Source organism: Trachurus trachurus (genome assembly GCF_905171665.1).
Source record: "Trachurus trachurus genome assembly, chromosome: 4".
Classification (NCBI taxonomy): domain Eukaryota; kingdom Metazoa; phylum Chordata; class Actinopteri; order Carangiformes; family Carangidae; genus Trachurus; species Trachurus trachurus.
Genome location: NC_139898.1, coordinates 27,003,732 through 27,025,413, shown reverse-complemented (window position 1 = coordinate 27,025,413; position 21,682 = coordinate 27,003,732). Strand labels below are relative to the sequence as shown.

The 21,682-nt window shown below is 42.0% G+C and overlaps 1 protein-coding gene across 1 annotated transcript in view; it reads right to left on the bottom strand.

Moving 5' to 3' along the window:
• lrrc7 (leucine rich repeat containing 7) overlaps nucleotides 1-20,659 on the bottom strand; it is a gene marked incomplete at both ends in the record, with an annotated part of 73,684 nt that extends 53,025 nt beyond the window's left edge. The window contains one exon of the mRNA XM_083969676.1: nucleotides 20,635-20,659. Coding sequence (XP_083825802.1) covers nucleotides 20,635-20,659 — 25 coding nt within the window. The remainder of the gene's footprint in view (nucleotides 1-20,634) is intronic.
• Between the last annotated feature and the right edge of the window lie 1,023 nt (nucleotides 20,660-21,682).

Here is a 21,682-nt window from a genome sequence, read left to right as displayed (position 1 = left end):
TCCTCTTAAAACCCACTGGCCTGTGGTTGTGTTGCTTCATGCTGGGCCTGCCCACGGGCCAGCGGCTGTCATATCATCCAGGTCAGATTTTAGTAGTAGGGCTGGACGATTAATCGAATTTTGATCGTGATTACGATTTTGGCTTCTCATGATCATAAAAACACTGTAATCGAAGAAAAACGATTATTTTTGGTGTTTTATTCTGAAAAACACACATGCGCGCTTCCGCCCCCGCGCCTGCACTGCACTCCTCTCTTAGTTAAAGCAGAAGTGAGTGATATATTTGTGTTAATATAAGTCTTAAGTAGTTATATCTTCCGACAGCAATCACTTACATAGAGTGTTTGGACTGAAACACGGGTCTCTCAGTCCCTCTGCTCTGCTCTGAGCCGAAGAGAAAACATTTATCGTATCCTACAGTTTTTATCCAATGAGGAGAGAGAACGGCATGCAGGGCTGTGTGTGCAGCCAAGGAACGCCGTGAATGTGGTGACGTAGCGACGAGGACTGTTATGGTGCGTTCAAGGAAACTCGTATTTTTCCGACCGTGAAGTGGTACCAGTTCGATCTGGTACGAGTTCACCGGTCGGAAGTTACGAGTGGCCGTTATAGTGACTTTCACCGGTAAAACAGGTCGGAGAAACACGAGTGGGTTGCCTGGAACGCTACAAAGTCGTAAGTTGTGACTTGAAGCTGTAATTTACGATTTCAAAAGCCTGCCTGGAACGCAGCATTAGCGAAAACGACCGGATCACTCACTTCTGCTTTAATGCTGTGGACGAGTCCACTCATGTGTTGACGGCGGCGTTTAAAAATCAGCGCCAGTGAAGAGAGAGCAGCGGCCACCGCTCAGGACGAGTGAACGGGAAATAATAATTTAAAACACTCGCTCATCTCCTCAAAGCGGCCGCACAACAACAACCCTCTTCCTCCTCCTCCTCCGGCCCGTAGGCTACATGTGCATATGTTTACAAAGCAATATAGAGCGGCGGATAACGTTATACGATGCTACGACGTGTATTTGTGTAGTTTAATCTGTCATAAACAAGAGATCACTTATGGGGCGCGTCAAATAAAAAAGAAAAAAAAAGTTATGGGGTGCGTTTGTGACGAGAGCTGAGACAGCGCAGCGGGGCGGAGGCTCTGATCTTCCCAGGTTGGATTTCATCCCAGAGACGCAATAAGCGACACACAGGGAAGCAGAGAGCCTCCATTCTCCCTCTTAATAAATGAAACCATGACAATTACTCCAAATCTGTTTATTCAAGGTAAAAATGTAGAAAAGTTAAGCTAAACATCCTGTATAGTTTCTGCTGCTGGATCATAAAACTTAAAAAAAAAAGTTTTAAATGAATTTTGAATAAATATTTAAAATTATAAACTTAAAAACCTTAAACACACATTGGCACTGTTTATTTAAGCTAATAATGTAGCATGGTCAAGCTATAAATCCCCGCGCATAATCGTGTAAATAATCGTGATTTCAATATTGACCAAAATAATCGTGATTATGATTTTTGCAATAATCGTCCAGCCCTAGTTAGTAGGTCAACCTACAGACCCCGGATGTTGATAACATGTCACCCCGGACTCAGAGGGGAATAGCACTAGCATATCATAACAAAATATTGGTGAAATGAACGAGTTTCGCGGCAGATAATGTGTTATTTAGAGGCTGCATTCCGCTGCCCTGTAGACTCGCATTATATGGATATACGCGCCTCTCGGCTGGATCTAATTTCGTCGATTTCGTCGAACGACTTGTAATGACACCAAAGTTATCTGGGTAAGTAAATGATCGTATTTTATGCTAGAAATAAGGTCCAGATTGTAAGAAACGGCAATTCCCCTTTAAGGGGTTAAGTATTAATATTTCCTTGTACTGGAGTATATTTGCTGTATTGTTGTATACACTTAGTATCAGATGCTTCATTGCCCCTACTGATTATATGCCGCACCACATCCTGCCAATCCTGGAAATGCTGATTCATCAGGTTCTGGTCTTTCTCTTTAGAAAGGAGGCAACGTCAGGTTTCGGCATAAACGTCCTGCCACTGGCGTCCTCTACCATAAATGATATATTATACTATTGAACACAGGAAAGAGGTACAGGATTGCCCAATGCAAACACAACAGGTACAAACATGGCTATGATGGCTACACGTAGCTCAGTCAAAGGATATTTGCACATTTCCCCCGCTATTGTCAGCGATTTAGAGCATTTTTCCAATTATTGTGCGTTGTCAGCTACTGTGATTTTATTTATGTAGTGTGTTATGCAGCAATTCTTCCCTCGCTCCCAAGGGAGACAAATAAAGAAGCTTGACTTTGTGTTGATTATATGTGCTTATGGTGGAGCAGGAAGTTGAACCAGCAACTCCCTGGTTGGTGGTTGATGAAAAGTGCAGCCTGATGTGCTGATCAACTCTTTGCACTTTCTTGTTTCAGGTGTTTCTCTACTAGACCAGAACCTTCAGTGTCATGCAACAAAGGTCGTGTAAAACCACAGTCACACTAGATCACATACACACCACAACCTCAATGCAAAGACGAGTAGTTTTGAGAAGTTTCCTGCCTGTTTCACTTAATTTACAGTGTTCATAATCCTCACATGAAAAGAGAATCAGAGTTAAAGAGAAGTATTAAGACTGAGCCTTATGAACAGACACACTGGCTTGTAAAAATGACTTTGGATGTCATTGTCAGTCAGTAAGAGTGTATTTCTCAGTGTGTGTGGGCATGTGTGTGTTTATTTTTGTGTTATTTAGTTATTTATTTAAGGTCACCTTGGCATGCTGGTGTCCCAGCAGCTTGTCCAACGCTCAGAGCCAGAAGGAGAGGAAAGCAACGAGAAGACACACACTCACACACACACACACACTCTAGTTTCACTATGGTTGTGGGGACCCATCACTGATGTAATAGCTGCATTCTTTAGGCCCTTACTCCTACCTACATTATCACAACTCAATGCCTCGTCTAGGGACGTCACGATTATACAGTAGATGTTCTTGGTACGATTGTCAGAGAAATTATGACGGTATTAGGATTATCACGATTATTATTCATTTATTAATAATAACACTATGAATGTGTGTAATCAAATATAGTCAAAATACTGTATAATTACATTACTAACTACATACACAAAATATTTGAAGTACCTATTAAAGCTAATGCAGCGCTCAGAGATGATATCATCCAGGTCAGAGGTCAGTAGGTCAACCTACAGACCCCGGATGTTGATAACAGCTAACCCTGGACTCAGAGGGGAATAGCACTAGCGTATCATAACAAAATATTAGTGAAATGAATGAGTTTCGCAGCAGATGATGTGTTATTTAGAGGCTGCATTGCGCTGCCCTGTGTACTCGCATTACACGAATATGCGCGGCTCTCGGCTGGATCTAATTTCGTCGGAACGACTTGTAATGACACCAAAGTTATCTGGGTGAGTAAATGATCGTATTTTATGCTAGAAATAAGGTCCAGATTGTAAAAAAACGGGAATTCCCCTTTAATACGTTTGTTTGGAGGGAATAAGTCTTCTTCTGCCAAACTTTCCCATTCAGGCATGTCTGAGTTCTGCAACTCGCACAGAACGAAAACAAAGTTACACGCGCGATAACACGCGGTTGTGTGTAATTTAGTTTTTGTTTTGTGCGTGTTGCACTGATCTGCCTTGATAGTTCGTTCCAACATAATCTTTTTTGGAAAGTGACGTATTTAGGAACCTTTACGATTAATTAATTAATTGTGGCATTTAATGCCGCGATTAATTGTGAAATCAAATAATGGTGACATCCCTAGCCTCGTCATATAGCCTACATGCCTAAACATACCCAATTATAACTTTGACCACATCTTTACCCTCAAGACTCATGAGGTTGGCCATTTTGGTCCCCACAAAAACATAAAAACCTCCATAATTAAAGTGGATACAGAGTTTTCAGACTGCAAACTTAGAGCAAAACAAGCTCTCTCTCGTCCTAATACAGTGTCATGTATTTCAGCTGGAAACTGTTGACCTAGAAGCTTTGAACTATTCATAGATCTACTAAGAACAGGGTGAAACTTGTTATTAACAATTTTAGGTTAATTTGATTTAACATTTTGAAGCCTAAATATGAACCCTCCCTCCTCGAGGTACGACCTTTGATGCACCAGTTCATGCACAGGACAGTCTGATCCACATCCACACCTCCCTACACAGAGCACCGGCAGCCGACTCATCCCATCATTTACCGCATCGCATTTTTCAACATGCTGTGTCTAGAAATGACGCTGATGGGAGTGCTGAGAATGAACTAGAACAGTAAAGTTGTGGCCCATAAAACCAAAACAATGACCTGAAAGAGAAATCTCTCCGCAGACCTGAGGGGAATTGCTGTGTCAGGTGATAACTATTTATGGACTCAACTCCTCTTTACACTATATACATGGTCATTTCCTCCATTATGAATACGATTTAAAAAAAAAGAGTATGAACTAAAGCAGCTTTAAAAGGATCACAAGCCAAAATATAGAAATCTCTTTATCTCTGTTGTCTTGTCATGAGTGAAATCGGGATTACCAAGCATTACTCACTGGACGCTCAACCTATAACTTTACCCACAGCTGTGGTAGATCAGACCCTGACCCCTGGCCAAGCCTTGGTCATGCCATGATTTAAATTTTAATCCTAACTTTGAAACTTATGTGTTTCTGACCCACAATAATATGTGGAGTGCCCAGTTTTCCATCGCTCCATCATGATGAATACCGAGCACACAGAGTCCTGAATGCAGGAGAACGTTTCACCTTCACCTGAAAAACTCTCTCTGTACACACTGTGAGACCTGCTGCTATCTGGAACAACCTCTCTATCTTTCTGTCATCCCTCTCTCTCTCTCTCCCCTTCTCTTTTGCTCTGGCCTGGAGTCAATCTCTCTTTTTTACTGCCAGCTGATAGCTGTGCATGACTGTCTGGATCTCTATTCATGCGTTCACTCCATCTATCACCTGCTGCTGCCTCCGTCACTCCCCTATCCTCCCGTCCCCTCTTCTTCCTCCCCTCTCTGCCTCTCTCCAAATGGATATAGATATGATGTGGCTTTTCATCTGTGCGCCGATACCTTTTGGCTTCCTTCTTTTTAAGATTCACTGTTTTTTCGCTCAAGGTCGTGTCGACGCAGGTGCACATTGTCTGTTGTCACACCTCTGACCTCTCAGTTACAGTCACAGAGTCTCTTCTTCACCGTGAACTCCTCCAACACGTTGTTGCAAGGCTGTGAATGTTTTCTTCACCCTGCATGGCAGCCTCCATTTGCATAAACACCCTTTAGTAAGTTTTATCCCTAAAGCTTTCTTTTAACAGTCCATGAAATTTGCACTGTGAGCCGTTGCTAAGGTAACCAGGGGACTCAATTGCCCCAAATTACCATAAAACACTAATTAAAAAGCCCTGGCTAAGAGCACCATTTTGACAAGCCTTACACAACACTTCTGAACCAGTCCCTCAGGTGAGAGAAATGGACTGGGAATGGAAATTGTTTCAACACCCACTGCTGTAATGTTTTATAATTCTGTGGACTGGATGTAAACCTTTATATCCGAGTGTAGGTGTGCTCTGTGCGGTAGTGTGGTGATAAAATGTGTAAGAACCAGGGTGGAGTCGTTTTGAAAGGCCAGATTTTTTGGACCATGTTCAGTGAGTGTTATCATGCTGCATCAGCATCTTAAACACCCTCTATTCTGTTGCTCCATTCTGGCCAAGCATCATTTTCCTGATGTTGACATCTGCCGTCTTTGTAAAAATGTATATTTGCCAGGGGCTTAAGAGTATGCAAATGTCACGCTTCCTTTTGTACTGTACAGTAGCTTGAATCTGGGCCAACACAAGAAACTATGGGTGTAAGAAAATATCAATGCACTGAAATATCGCAATATTTTGTTTTGTAATACTGTATCGATATTCAAAAGCACTGTATCGATTTTTTTAATAAACTCATTGAGTCAAAAACAAGTTTCAACGAGTTTTTGTTTTTTTCACTGTTTACACTAGAGGGCAAATTTTGGTGTTCCTGTGATGAAAGGAAGCCATGTGATCACACATCACGTGACTAGAGTCAACTCTTCCAACCTATCCTGCAGCCGCGGGAGCAGACTGTAGCAGCCAACCATGGCTTACGCTCTGTACACCGGCCATGAACGCACCGAACCGGCCAGAAGCCCCTTGATCACGCCATCACGTAACCATAGCAAACAAATGTCTCATCAAACCTATGAACCCTGGTTGAACCCTTTGTTTTCATGTAATCAAAGTCTTAGGTATTCAAGATATCAAAACAAACTGGCTCTCTCACAACATAAACGCATTTTGTGTCACTGTGACCCTTATCAAAGGCAAAGCCGCATTTTTTCTTTGATCCACCATCCCACCAATGAAAAGATTAGCCTTTTTAGGCCATTTGAGAGAGAGACAGTCAGACAGACACAGAGACAGAGAGAATCATCGGTCATGCCGTCGAAAAAAAGAAAAAGTTCAAAGAGAGTTCTGCTTGAAAATGTCTCCTTCACTTTAAACCTGTTTTTCTCTGAATTTGGAGAAAACATGCTGTATTCAAATGAGGATAACTAAAAAGTGGAACATGCTACGAACTCACTTTTTCCCCCCGGTGAAAGTAGAGAGTCTCCCCTTTCATCTGAGATATTCTGTGTCATTTTAGTCATAGCACAACATATTCTGTGGTTGTTTGAAAAGTAGTAGAAATCCTCAAAAGTGCTGGCACTGACTGTACACTGAGGTGAAAAAACTCTGGCAGTGAATGAGTTAACAATGTACATGCAAACATTCATGGCGGTGGTTCTTGCGAGAGTACAGGTCTGTGGCTCATCGCATGCTCAAGTGTAAACTGATTTAGCACAGTCAAAAAAGGAAAAATAGCACTATATAATCTTGCTTTTAGTATCACAGTATATCGTATTGTTGCCCCTGTATCGTGATAGATATTGTACAAATTCAAACAAATTAACGATCAGAATCCAATTAAACGATAAAAGACAATGCTTTGGCGTTGTGTCCAACGAAGCAACATTAAATCAGAAATCAAATCTCTGGTGAATCTGCACTAAGTTGCTAATAGTAATCTGTGGAGGAAATTACATACGTTAAGTTCACAATACTAGTGTCCACCCAGCAGGACTTGACGCTACAGTAGTGGTCAGGGAGTAAATATGACAGAACTAGGGCTGACCCGATTATCATATTTTGATAATCGAAGCTTCGCAGACATAAAATCGATCAAAATCGAAGCTTCGACGGCCGGGGGGGTGCGCGATCGTAACATCCGATCGCGCACCATCGTAGCAGAAGTAATGAAAGTAATGGCACTGCATATCTCCAAAATCAGGCCGGTGCCAAGTAGCCTATACATTTTAATGTAACAATTGCCGATGAGAACCGTGTCAAAAAGGAAAAAAGGAAGAAAAAAAAAACTATCGATCCCAGACTTCATGGTCGATTACCATGGCAACGAACAAAGCTTCAAATTTTTTGGGTCAGCCCTAGACAGAACTGCTGCTTTTCTGGAGTGTTAAATAAATACATCCAACCTCACAATCCTTTGTGCAAAGCAAAACTTTCTATGATTTCACCTGAGTAAGAGCTGCAGTGAAACCTCAGGACAAAAAACAGTCACCTGACAGAAAGCTGGGATGATGGAGAGATGATGCATCTTGTCACTGATCACCTTCATCACTTCCCCCTGTGATAATGACAATAGTCCTGATACGACCACATGACCACCGTCGTCCATTCACCATCAGTTACTATCAGTTTGAGCAGACGCAGCTTGGTGCAGAGCAGAGTAACCACAGACACCTTCCCTGTCTGGACGCAGAGGGAGACGGGGAGGAGAACAGTCAGAGTGAGGAGGCAGCTCTGTGAGAAAAAGCGCCGGTGTGAAACCCACTAGTCACGACACAAAGCCGCACTGAAAAATGTTTGAACACGATGCCATCGCCACAGCGACGTGGGCATCACAAGGCAAATTCGGGGCCAGTCAGTCAAGGGTGAGACACTTTACTCCCACATACCTGGGCACCGTCGAAACTTCACCATCACGATTCGCAGCGCTCGGAGAAAACATTCGTACAGATTGTTTATTGTTGTCGTAAAACACTGTTTCATACTTGGAATAATGTGGAATAAGATGCAAGTTTTTCTTACTGCAGCAACATTTAACTTTATCTTTACACATAAGCTGCAAATGTGGGAACAATTCGTCATTATCACCAGTGCGCCGCAGGACTGCACACAGTCTGTACTTGCCATTTATCACTCCTACCCCCTACTTCTCTCTGCCTCTGTCTTTCTAGCTCTAATGGTTTAAAACAAACTCTTTAAACTGTGGTTTAGACTTCTTACTGAAACAACCCCACTGAAGAAAGAGAACATGCCAATGTGAGGTGACATCATGGATGGGTGACATGTACCTGGATATCTGTAATTCCTGTTAGATCCAGTGATGATAGGAGCAAACAAAGTCATAGGGAAGTGTCAGCATATCATCATCCTTAATATTGGTCTGTCTATATAGGAACATCTGGACTGATCTCCAGGCCTGTCATGGTTATTTCCACTCCTGAGTGCCTTGCTTTAAAGGGATCGTTAAACATTTTGGCAAATTGGCCCATTGCCATAATCCCTATAGTTTTAGGAGTAGGTTCGTTATCTTTAATTGTAGGTGCAAGCTATTTTTAGAACGGCGGAGCAGAGCCGCGACTCTGCTCAGAGCTACGCTACGGAGGCTCATGGAATTTCTTGGTTTCCCTCATCAAACTCTTCAAATACACAATCCAATAACTCCAAAACGCTCTCATGGACAAGTTGCCGAAAAACTGCCCCCAACGGATACGTGCATCAGCGGTTTTGCATGAATTTACCTCTAAAACAACTCCGTCTCGTAACGTTCCGTTATTATCTCATAGCGTGGTGAATGTGCAGGTCACAACTTGTCCACCAGAGCGTTTTGGAGTTGTTGGATTGTGTATTTGATGAGTTTGATGAGGGAAACCAAGAAATCTCATGAACCTCTGTAGCGTAGCTCTGAGCAGCTCACGGCTCTGCTCCGCCGTTCTAAAAATAGCTTGCACCGACAATTAAAGGTAACGAACCTACTCCTAAAACCATAGGGATGGGCAATGGGCCAATTTGCCAAAATGTTGAACTATCTCTTTAAAAGTGGAGTCCTCTAATGACAGCAAAGGACCAGCTGCAAGCGCAACAGACTCCCAATATAAACTCAGTGAAAGTTTATATGCATGCAAGTTTTATTAAAGTGGTGATAAACGTCAGCAGAAAACCAGGGTTAACATCACCATGATTAAGCTTTATAAATCCTATTTAAAAACAGAAAGATAGCCTTCACTGCCCCTGTCTTACATGAGCTCGGGCCACATGTGTGTCCAGTGCGTCACGCCACCACTGGTGGTTGTTCCTTCCTTCCTTCCCTCCATCACGCCTCTGCACGTCTGCAGTCTCTGTTAATCCCTTTTTAAAGCTCCACATGGTCTGATGGTAACAGAGGAGAAAACCTTTATCTGTTAATAAACGTAGCTACTCATGCAATCACAAAATATGTGGCTTCTGAACATAATCCAACATTTCCATATTAGAAGTCGCAGTTAAGTTGTGTAGAAATTCCTTCCAGGTGACAGGGCTCACTATTTTCATGTATTATAAGCAAAAATGCCAAGTGTACAGTGGGTACACAGGTCAACGGGCACAACTGCATCGCTGTTGACTGCATCTGTGAGGCACCACAACAGGCTGCCATGCTAACTGCTGCCATACAGGCAGTCCTATGGACACCTATAGCACACATAAGACCTGTGGGAGCTGGCCTACATAGAGTCAACAAGAGGAGGAGAGAGAGAGAGGGAGGAGGCAAGAAGAAAGAGTGGGAGAAAGAAGGAGTCAATGATGCATTAAGCACCAAGCTTAGACTCACATACACACACATTTGTCTTTCTATACTTGTGAGGACCCTGTGACAAAATGTATCAGAGCCCCCTGACATTAACCCTCACTGAAGCTCAACGCTGAAGTGGTCGACTGCCTGTGTGTGAGATGAATTTCTGCTAATTGCTTAAGAGCATTGTGGTGGTTGTGTGTGTGTGTGTGTGTGTTGTGGAGGTTGATCAGAGCTTCCTGGGTCGGCTGTTGTTGACACTAACAATTGGACTGGTGGAGCATGATGAACTATGGGATACACACAACCCTGAATATCACTTCAAAGAACAATTAGAAGAGTTTACAGAGACATTTACACAAATAGTTCCATTATAGTAAATATGAGGTTATGGAAAGATCCTGGTCTGGTCATAATGTGTAATTTATATTTCATGAAATCAGTGGTCTCTCCCTAAGCTTGCTGCTTATAGATACAGTATTCATTCATTTATTCATTCAAGAAAACGAAGAGTGAGTTACTGAGAGAACAGTTCAGTCATATATGAACATAATTTAACAAGATTGGTCATGTGACCTGTGTTGGCAGTTTTTTTTTTTCCTGTAGGCACTTACTGTAAGTGCTGGAGTGTGGATGGAGCTAAGGTCTTAACCTTCAAACAGCCTAAAGTGTCCTCACAAGGCAGAAATATTCTCACTATGATGGTGTAAAGATTTAATTGGCCTAAACACACACAAACACACACACACACACAAAGATACGTGATCGAAGGTAAAGATTTTCAGAGATGGAAATCCAACTGGTGTGAGATGAGAAAATCATAGTCAGCAATTCTCCCTCTCCGTCTCTCTCCCCCCTCCCTGTATCTCCCTTCTCGATCACTCACACACTTCAGAGTCACATGCAGCTCCACATACTCAGTACACGCATACACATGCATGGATGAGCAGCACTCTACAGTCAAGAGTGGCATGGTATCCTGTGCACACACACACACACACACTGGTCTGAGGTCTCCCCTCAGTCACGTGCAGTGCGCTGGTCTATTACTATGCTGCACACACTGGTGCCTACAGTGAGCCTGAGGACTTTGCTCAAACGTAAAGAAAAACACTGTCAAACAAAATCACCACATCACCACGTCTGATCTCTGAGAACAAACCCATGAATGGACAAAACCACTGAACAGAGCCTCGTTTAAACGCTGTGTATTTGCCGCTGAATGTCTGACATGCTTGCATGGTTGTACTACTACACTCTAACAGGAAATGTCTGGTATTTTAAGCTTACAAACAGAGTCAAAAAGCTGTGAATGGCGTCAAAAATATCATGTAGATCTTCTCTTTTAGTCCCATGTAAAAATCTGACTCATTCTGACACTCAAACACAATAATAAACCGGAAGCATTTTGACTTGTCATAGCACAAAAAGCACAGGTGGGACGATGAATGACTTAAATGACGGCTCTGGAATTCAGACATTGTTTATGTTATTAGTCACACCTGAGCGTTTCCTGTGATGACACATGAAAACATTTTCTATGAAAAAGGTTGATTACTGTTTGCTTTTAGGAGAGGCGTTTATTCATTTTTCTCAGAGAGGAAAATGACAGGAGGGATTTTTATAAGCAAAGTGGTGGAAGTCACTACTTTTCTTTCTATTTTACACTATTTCATAGTTTTTCCCTGCTACATTTATTTCATAACTTCATTTCACAACCCTGGTCTCCTTTTAAAAAGTACAATGAGACACTGAATCAAAGTCACAGAGGAACAAACATGGAAGAAGAAGTAGACAATTTTTGTACGGCATGACATGGGGACTATTTTCTGTGGAGAAAACACTTTTCACCACAAGCCGCAAGATTGAGCCAATTCTGTGTTATCAGCTGGTGCTTTGTCGGATCCCAAAATGGTTTGCAGAGATAGAATCAGGAAACTTTCAAACAATGTCTAATTTGTCAAGGTTGTGCGAAGACCAAATCCCATACAGAGAAAAACTCAACTCCACCAGTTGGATGGTGTTTTCTATTAAAATATAATCAACAAATAAATGATACTGGTGATAGAAGAATAACGAAGTTAACTTGTTTATTTTGCGAAATATTCAGCTCGATGAGTATTTGAGGATTTTTGATGCTGTTACTTTACCTTTAACTGTGTTTCTATACTTTGTAAAAGATCACTGCGTAAGTGGGCACAGCAGATCTTGACCAGGAAGCCGTGTCCTGTTGACCTTCCTTACTGTAAAAGCATTCGTCACTGACTGCTGCTAAAGAGAGGGGCTGACCTTGAAAAGAGGAAGCCTCACGCTAGCTCTGTGTTTCCCAGTCCTGGGGAGAGCAGCTCAGATTTGGCAGAGCAGATGACCCCACTCTTCCTGGTCATACAGTACACTGATGCTGATGCTGATGCTGATGCTGATGCTGATGCTGATGCTGATGCCGGCTTGCAAAATTTTAGTCAAACAAACAAACAAACATAATCTACTACAGCCATAATCCTCACGCAAAGACGCTGCTGGTCAAATATTATGCATTAAAAACCAAGGGATAAGTCTGGTGATGTCAACAAATCCCATGAAAATACTCAAAATTAGATTGTATCTGTAGCTAAGGTCTGATGTATTTGATCTCTATGCCAACCACTTTATTATTGTCCAGAAACTATAAAATAAAACACACACACACATCTCTGAGCCACTCTCATATGGGTGGCTTATTCTTTCATTACAATGACCAGTTTGTTGATCCCACATACATGACGCTGCTGCCAGAATACAAGTGCATATATCCGCAGCTGTAAATAATCTGGCGTCTTTTAGGAAGATAGTTTGGCCTATTTGAGAAATTAAACTATAAATTTGGGGCTGAGAGTCACAGACAGACTTGAGAGACTGTGGCAGCGTTGGTTTTTCATATTTGTTGACAATAATGAAATATAAAGTGCCATACTTCTGCTTTAAAGGAAAGGACAAAACATGTAAACATAGATATGGTGACCTAAGAAAAACATCTGTCTTACTAAGATGATAAAATGTCAAAAAAAGCGGCGAACACCAGTGAACACTGAGACGAGCCGTCTCTCAGTGGCTTCATGTCAGTGACAGCTGAGCAGAGACAGACAGAGGAGGACAGGAGGCAGATGCTGTCGACTTAGAAAGATTAAAAGATCTGCTGCTCTCAAATTCACACCCGTTCTCCTTCTCTTCTCCGCCTTTTGAGTCTCTGCTGGTCGCTTTTTTAAAAACAATCTCACTGTTGACTTGACTCAAAAGAAAACCAATGACGCTACCGGTTTTAAACACATGTTCATTGTAGTCGAGAGACGGTTTTTATTTTCTGCTTTTCACCGATCTCATCTGTGGGATTTCACAAATGGGGCTTGTGGTTATTTTTACAACACCGAGGTACTTGCTATTATTACTACACTCAATGGGTTCAAATTACCTCCATGTTAAATGCTGTGGGTCTGAAAGGGATGAAAGGATTTGAAAGAGCAACAGAAGCCTTAGGGTCGCTCTCTGTCTCCCCTCTCGCTTCCATTCAAACATCCCGATGTGCTCCGGTCTGTAATGAAGGGCTCCAGACCACAGATTGCTCAGGCCTTTGTCCCATTAAGAGGAGACTGGGTCGCCAACGGCAACACGTGGACCAACCAGCACAGGATGCAGACGGACCCACGCCCTCCTCCTACTCCCATCTCCTGGGAGCTTGTCATACATCCCCTCTCCAGGAATTACTGGATCACTCTGGACCTAGAGCAAACTACTTTTTTCGTACTTTTATAGAAGTAGATCATGATTGGTCGACTTTTTGGGTCGTTCAAAAGCATCTGTGGGAGGAGGGAGACATAATGGACTATTATCAGCTGTACAAGCAAAAGTCATAGTTAAAGTATGAGTATAATCAAGAAATTGTCTTTATATCCTTTAAAGTAAAAAATATTAAATGAGAAAAAGAGAATTATTGAAAAGATTATTAATTAATCAATACAGTTTTCTTCATCTACTGATTATCTTCACTACATATTAATCTACTGAGGATTTTGTGATTGTAAAACTTCTAAAAACAGGAAGAAATGCCCAGAGCCCATAATCCAACAACCTCTGATTGTCTCTTTACTAATGTTGATCTTTTCCCGTCACTTCTTCTCCATGAGTGGATGTCTTCCAGCTGCTCAAACAACGGTTTTTAATGTTTCTCATTTCCTACTGTACTGTAAACACAGAACTCACTAAATTAAATTGATCTATCAAAGTTTTGTTTTCCAGAAGACTTATTATTTATTTGTGTGAAGAAAACACGAAATGAAACTTGGAAGTGCACAGCTCTTTTCTATGAGGGACTGACTTCTCTGGCTTTTGGGTCAGACTACTGTCTCTAATATAACACACTTAAACACATGTTATGGGGTTTAAGAGGTGGTTATAGGATCAATTTCATATCCTTCAATTCATTTAGGCGCAGCTAGTTTCAGTTTAATGACTTTATTTTCCATCTATCGTGCTGAAAGACACAGAGATTATGGTTTTCATGAAATACGTCAGCTACTATCGATCAAAGATGTGATGTACGCTGGCAATAATGTACGATTGAAAAAGGAGTGTTCCCGCCAGGTGTCAAAAACCATAAATCCTATATCTAGCAGCGGTAAAACTATATGAAGTCAGTGTAAACTTTAAACTAAACCTAAACTAACAAACAACAACAAACAAATGCCAAATGTAAATCTAAGTGTGGCAGATATCCTGCTTTAAAAGAGGAAAGGAAAGATGCCGAAACCACGTTGTATCATTTTACTGTATGTTGGTCATGTTGTGAGTTGGTGAGTTGTGACTTTCCATGCATCACATCAGTCTAATTTACCTCCTGTCACTCTAGATCATAAACCCTCTACAAAGAAGATACTGAACAATATCTGTGACAAAGCGACAATGTGACAGTTGCTTCTTTTGTAAATGATTGCCTGAGTAAAAAAAAAGTGTGCATGTATTGATCCAATAATAGATATAATTGTTTTCTATTTGGAGCCTCTTCCATTATCTACATACTGTACATTATACAGTACAATACATCCTGACAACACAACAAGACGTCACACCTCACTTAGTCACATGTTAATAATGACTTGACATCGCTCTAATTGAGGGTTAAATATATGGTAATGGGCTGCGCCAGTTCTCACCAGGTTGGAACTGTTTGAGCACAGCACACACACACACACACAAACCAAGCAAATTCGTCAGAAACACACCACATGACACACCGGACAAGTGTGAAAGACTGAACTGTCCACCAACACACACACACACACACACTGAGCCCACTGTATGTGTGAAACACCTTGCAACAGTCCTGCCAGGTTGTTAAACAACTGCACGGGACCATGTGGGTTTTTTTTTCTCTCCCCCCAAACTGTTAATATGTTAATTTTCACAATAAAAGCACAGCTGAAGCCAACAGGTTATGCAACGTTTTCAGCCGTTTTTCCTCCCGTTTCCTTTGTGAACCTGACATGAGGCGCACACACGGCCTGAGATGCCGCGTTACGTCAGAACAAACTCCAAACTTAGCACACCCCAGTCACAATATCCTGACTCGACTTTGTCCTCATCACTGACAGGTCACTGTCTCTTTAGTGTTCTTGTTGCTGTCACAGTGGATGAAGAGAGATTTCTTTTTTGGGGGGGTAAGACAGATAAATACCAGAAGCTCCATGACATGTCCCTTCACTGTATCACAACAAAGATGTTTCCTGGTGAGCCACAGCTGTGCATGGTGAAGCCCAGAGGAGTCTGGTAACACTTCTGCATCGGACACTTTGCACCTCAGGGGATCATTTTGGCAACGACTGAAAACTACTGAAATATGTTTCAACTATAAACATGACAGACACAGCAGGAGACTGGCTCGGGATTCTTAAAAAATTCAGGTGTAATTCAACAGAAAAAAACATCTGTGGTTGGTTTTCTGCCTAATTAAAGCAGAAGTAAGCAGAATGTTTTGTGTTAATATAAGTCTTAAATAGTTATATCTTCCGACGGCAATCACTTACATAGAGTGTTTGGTCCGAAACACGGGTCTGTCAGTCACTCTGCTCTGCTGTAAGCCGAGGAGAAGACTTTTCTTGTATCCTACAAGCTTTATCCAATGAGGAGAGAGAACGGCATGAAGGGCTGTGTGTGCAGCCAAGGGATGCGCGTGAATGTGGTGACGTAGGGACGAGGACCAATAGATCCATGACGAGGGCGGGGCTGCTAACTAACGAAGTTAGCCAAAACGACCGGATCGCTTACTTCTGCTTTAAGATTAGTTTACTTAAAAGACAAGAAAATAAAACCAGTTATGAGCTACAGTAATAGGCAAGTTGGAAAGTTACATCAGACACAGCACTGCAACTAGTGAGGATTTTCAGTTTCTGATCTTTACTGTATGTGTTGATTGATCGAACCTCAAATGTCTTGTTTTATCTGACCAACAGAATATCATTTAAAATCCACCAAATTCCAAAAACTGATGGAAGTAGGAAAGAAAACAATCATTTTACCTATTATTCATGATTATCTGTTTCTACCTTGACTTAGCCCTTAATCGTTTGGTCATTAAAGTATCAGAAAATAGCACAATTCAACAGCACAATTATTGTTTGTCTTATAGGTAAACAACTCTAGAAGTTCAACATTCAATTTACTATGATTAAAGGGACAACAAGGAGTTTCAGAAAGCAAAGTGTTTTCACACTACATTTCCCATGAGCCTCCGTGCGCACGGTGAAATTCATGGACCATGCAGCACAAGACGGACGAAAGGAAAACATTTACCAAGAATGTTTTCATTCATCAAGAATGAAAGTCAAAGGTTTGAAGACGATCAGATACCGTCGTAGTTCCGACCATAAACGGCGATCCGGTGGCGTTATTCCCATGAACTGCCGCGCAGCGTCCGGAAAACCGAAACTAGGTAATGCTGGGTGAGCCAACCACTAAATAACTATAAAGACAAAACAATATATTTATAGAAAATGGACCCATTAACAAGTCTGGGTAACGTAGATTGATCCACATTAATATGAGACTCTTTTATAACCAAAAGCAAACTCCTCGGGGTCTCATTAACAGCAAATCCTCATATTTGAGAACCCGGAACTAGAGAAGGTTTGATGTTTTTGCATGACAATGCCATTGCTAAAGTTGCTATCAAAGCAGTTGCCAGTGAATGTGATTGACATTTAAAAATAAAATAAAATAAAATAGCAAGCATTGACTCATTTCACTTACAGGAACATATCATATGATTTAAAATGACCCACAAAAGCAAAAAAAAAACTGGCACTGAATATTGAAAGGTTCAATATTTCCCACCAAATTTCCATTTTCCTGTTAAGACTGTACAGACTAGGTCTACAATATGTAATCCGAGCCAAAAAATTATGTCACCCTGGAGAGAACAATGTGCATGATGCAACCATGGCAACACTGTCACCGAGACAGGAGGAGGGACAGAGTGGATGCTCCCATATGAATCTGTGCTCACAGTGAGGCGCAAAAAAAAAAAAAAAAAAATCACATTAAACCCGTTAAATGAACAAAACGGATGAGATAAATTTATCCTCTGTGAGACCAGTTTGGAACAGTTTCATGCAGCCTGTGTGAACCTACAGTACAGAACGTGCCGTGACGAAGAGGATAATGTTTCTGTCTGTTCCTCCCTCCTCTACTCCTCGCCGCTCTCCTCTGCCTCTCTAAAAATCCTGCAAAGGCTCGCTTACACGGATTTGTTCTCAGAAAATGCAGCAAATATGTAGTGTGTGTAGTTTGTACTAAAATATACTGTAGGCATAATCCATCCAACAAATACTCACTACTGCCTCCTAACAGTTATTCTTATTATCTGTTCATGAGCTAATCACTGTGTTTTCTTGTTTAATTGGATATTTTTGGGGTTCCAAGATCCCAGTCAGATACAAATGTTATATTTTGTTTGATAAACTCAAAGATGAAACAAAAAAAATCCTCTTATTTGAGAAGCTGGCATCACAGATGCTACAAACAGAATAACTGATCATCAAACCAGCAGCATGTTGCAATTTGATCCTGCAGCCTAGCTCTGTCCATCTCAGGCATCATCTTGTAAAAAAAAAAAAAAAAAAAAACGTACAAACACACTGCTTTCATATTTCGCTATTTGCCTCCTTTGAACTACAAAGTTCTGCTGACAGTCACATCTTAAGTCAAATTCTGGCAAAATTAAGAATCTGCAGCACCTTCAGCGTTATCACTACCGTCACACCAAGTGTCGAGTAAGTGCAAGTGCAACATCATCATCATCATCATCCTCGTCGTCCTCGATAATATCAAAATTCATTCTCCTCATCACAATACACACTGCAGATGTACTGGTATCTCTGTCCCCCCTTCCCTCACTGGGTCTCTTTCCCTTGGCCCATCACCATGACGATGGGAGCCAGTTCCATGGATACAGTCACTAGGCAACCAGCAGCATCAACAGCAGCAAGCGGCAGTGGCAGCGGCAGCAGCAGCAGCAGCATCCTGTCAGAGCTGTAGTGGAGCAGCAGAGAGAGGCAGAGCCAACCTTCCTCCTCTTGCTGCATGCAAGTTTGTTCTTTGAAGAGGAAATGTTAATGCATTTATCGTGTCTCGAATCTGAAGCCTCTTACATTACACTCACACAGCGGGGGCTTAATTTAGTCTGACATTAAAGGACTTACACTTCTCAGTACATCTATAGTTAGACTAAAATGGAGAAGTGTGTGGGTAAAATAGAAAGACGATGATGACAGGGTTGTGTGCGTTAAAGACTGATGCAGCTGTGTAACACACACACACACACACAAATATGTATCAGCATTAGTACTCCATCATATACACTCAAGAATGAACACTCCTTATACCCTAATCTTTCTCAACAGGAAACCAAAATATGGAGCACCAACTGTGCAGTACCACAAAATATAACAGTGAACGCCTCCATCAGAACTGTAGATACTGAGTATTTCATCAGTTTAACCATGCACTGAATATTTCCTAATTTCATAGATTGTCCATTTCATGTCATACACGCAGTTTGATAACCTCACTTTCATTAAGACATCCTACAAAAAGTATCTGCAAAAAAACTAGTACTCCAATTGTCAGATGAATATAATGGAGGAAAATGTGCAATGTTTCCCACTAAATGTAGCATACATTGGAAACATGTAACTGAAGCAAAAGTAGCCCAGGAAGCATTTGAATAAATGCACTTGGTTACATGATGCCACCATCTCCATTGCAACACATTTCTGCCAGGTGACTGGAAAGCACAGCCACATTAGAGTCACCAAAAAGGAAATTAGTGAGTCTGCACGACAAAGACAACCATGATATGCAAAAAGAAAGAGATGGCAAAGCATATAGCTTCATATCTACAATTACATGTCGTGCATTCTGTATGGTCACACATACAGTAAGAGCGTAGACTGCTGTGTTGTATGTGGCGAAGGAAGGAGACCAATACAGAACACATCCAATCATTCATTCATTCATTTCATTTGTTTGCCAAAAGATATTAAATAAAGCCATTAGCGACGCCTGCAAAGCCCTGCTGAAAAGAAGATGTATTAATAGAGCCCATTTGAACACAGCAACACTAACTGAGCAGCTTTGAAACGTGTTGAACTGAAGATTGTAATTAAATATTCCCTTTGATTAGAAGAAGCCCCTTCTTTGCATGATGCTTTAGTGCACTGCAAGTCAGAGAGACACAGACTACAGCCACACAGGAGCAGTGGAGAGACTGAACATGCAATTAAAACAGCCTATAACTAGAAAAATTATGATCCAGAGAATAAAACACTTTGCACAGATGTGTGTGACGGCTGCAATAAGCCATTCAGCCGGGTGGCTAAACAAGCCTTTGTCATTACAAGCCTGGTAACGAGCATGACAGACTGATAGAGCTAAATAATGGGCGAGATAGGCTAATAACCACGACACCTCAGGCTGGTGGATTTAACAGGTGTGTGTCCCTGATAATGTGTTGTATGGAAGCATGAAGCTATCATGGCAGAGCTGCTGTGGGCTACATGTCAAGACAGGAGGGTATATGACACTGCATCATATATCATCCACACACACACACACGCATGCACGCACGCTCACGCAAATACACACACACACAGCCCCCCCCCCCCCCCCTCTCTCTCTTCCCGCAGTCATGGCTGTTTCATTAGCTCATCTCTGAGCTTGAAAGGCCCGGGAACCAGGTTATATCAAAGGATGAAAAGAACATTTTTATAAAAAAAATTAAAAAAGAAGTTGAAAAAAATTAGATGATCATATATGACCCACAGAACCAATGTAACCAATAGCAATCCTGATGCATATATCAAATAGTGCCATTATTATCATGTGTGGCATGATACAAGTCTTATAAAAAAATGTATGGTCATGACCAAACATTGGGAAACCATGGGAGTCCTGTATAAAACCCCATAATAAAACTTACAGCCTAACATACACATTTACAGGGCATGTATAAAAAAAAAAATTTTAAAGGCATTTTGTGCAATCAGGTCACAGTATGGATATGAACGTGATTACTGGTGTAGGGATGCCCAGCATGAACACAGACTGAATGACAAATACTGCAGCAGGTATGTGTCTGCCAGTGTTGCCTTACGTTGTAAAGTCGAGTAGTTATCCATCTGTCCGGCTGCTGGTGGCGGATCCGGTTACAAGAAAGAAAGAAAAAAAAAATCTTGGTCGTCCCCCGTGGACACAGCAGCACCGGGACGGGATCAGTTTACCGGGACGAACCGAGCCGGTGTGAAACCAGGACAGGTACCCGCGCGACCAGCCGCATCCTTAGTAGCGATACCCCCGGAGCCAGAAGACACAGGATGTGAGCACATCTACCTCGGTAGTAGTATGATTCATTTCAGGATCATTCGGTAAGGTTTTAAATCCAAGTAGGTTACACACACGTACACACACTCTCTCTCTCACACGCACGCACGCACGCACACGCTGTTTTCGGTCAGATCTCCTCGGTATAGGTTTCGTTACAAGATGCCTCGCTCCGCCTCCATGTGGTAAAAAAAAAAATGAAGCCAAGATGCGGAGAGGGGCGGAGGGGGGGGGGCAACACGGCTCACAGCGGGAAAGAGAAAGGTCAGTGAGCGGTTGTGAAAAATCACACCGGAGGAACGGTTCCGTGACCGACGGAGAGGAGCGGTGCACTTGTTCTCCTCCGTTACCGTAAACCCCGCTGCAGGGAAAACACATTCAGCAGGAGCGTCTCCTCCCATCTATCCCCCGTAGAGAGAGAGAGAGAGGGAGGAGAGAGAGAGAAGGGGAGAGGAGAGGGAGGAGGAGAGAGAGAGAGAGGGAAGGTGGAGTGAGATGGATGAAGATGGAAAGAGGACGCCAGAGTAGGTGCGTGTGTGTGCGTGTTAGTGTGTTGTAAGCCCAATTTAACACGGCACCGATGCTGTGTGTATGTGTGTGTGGTTGTGTGTACAGTGACAACTAGATAGAAAGACGACTTCCATTCTTTCTCAACACACACACACACACACACCGTGACTGTTGCCATGCTGCCTGTGTCTTCTCCTGAGAGAAAAACGTTGCCTCTGTGGACAGAAATAGCTCGACCATTATTTTATTGGAAGTTTTATTAGGTTTTTCTTAGCAAAGTGTTCAGCTGTTGGTAAGAGTAAATGGTTTGT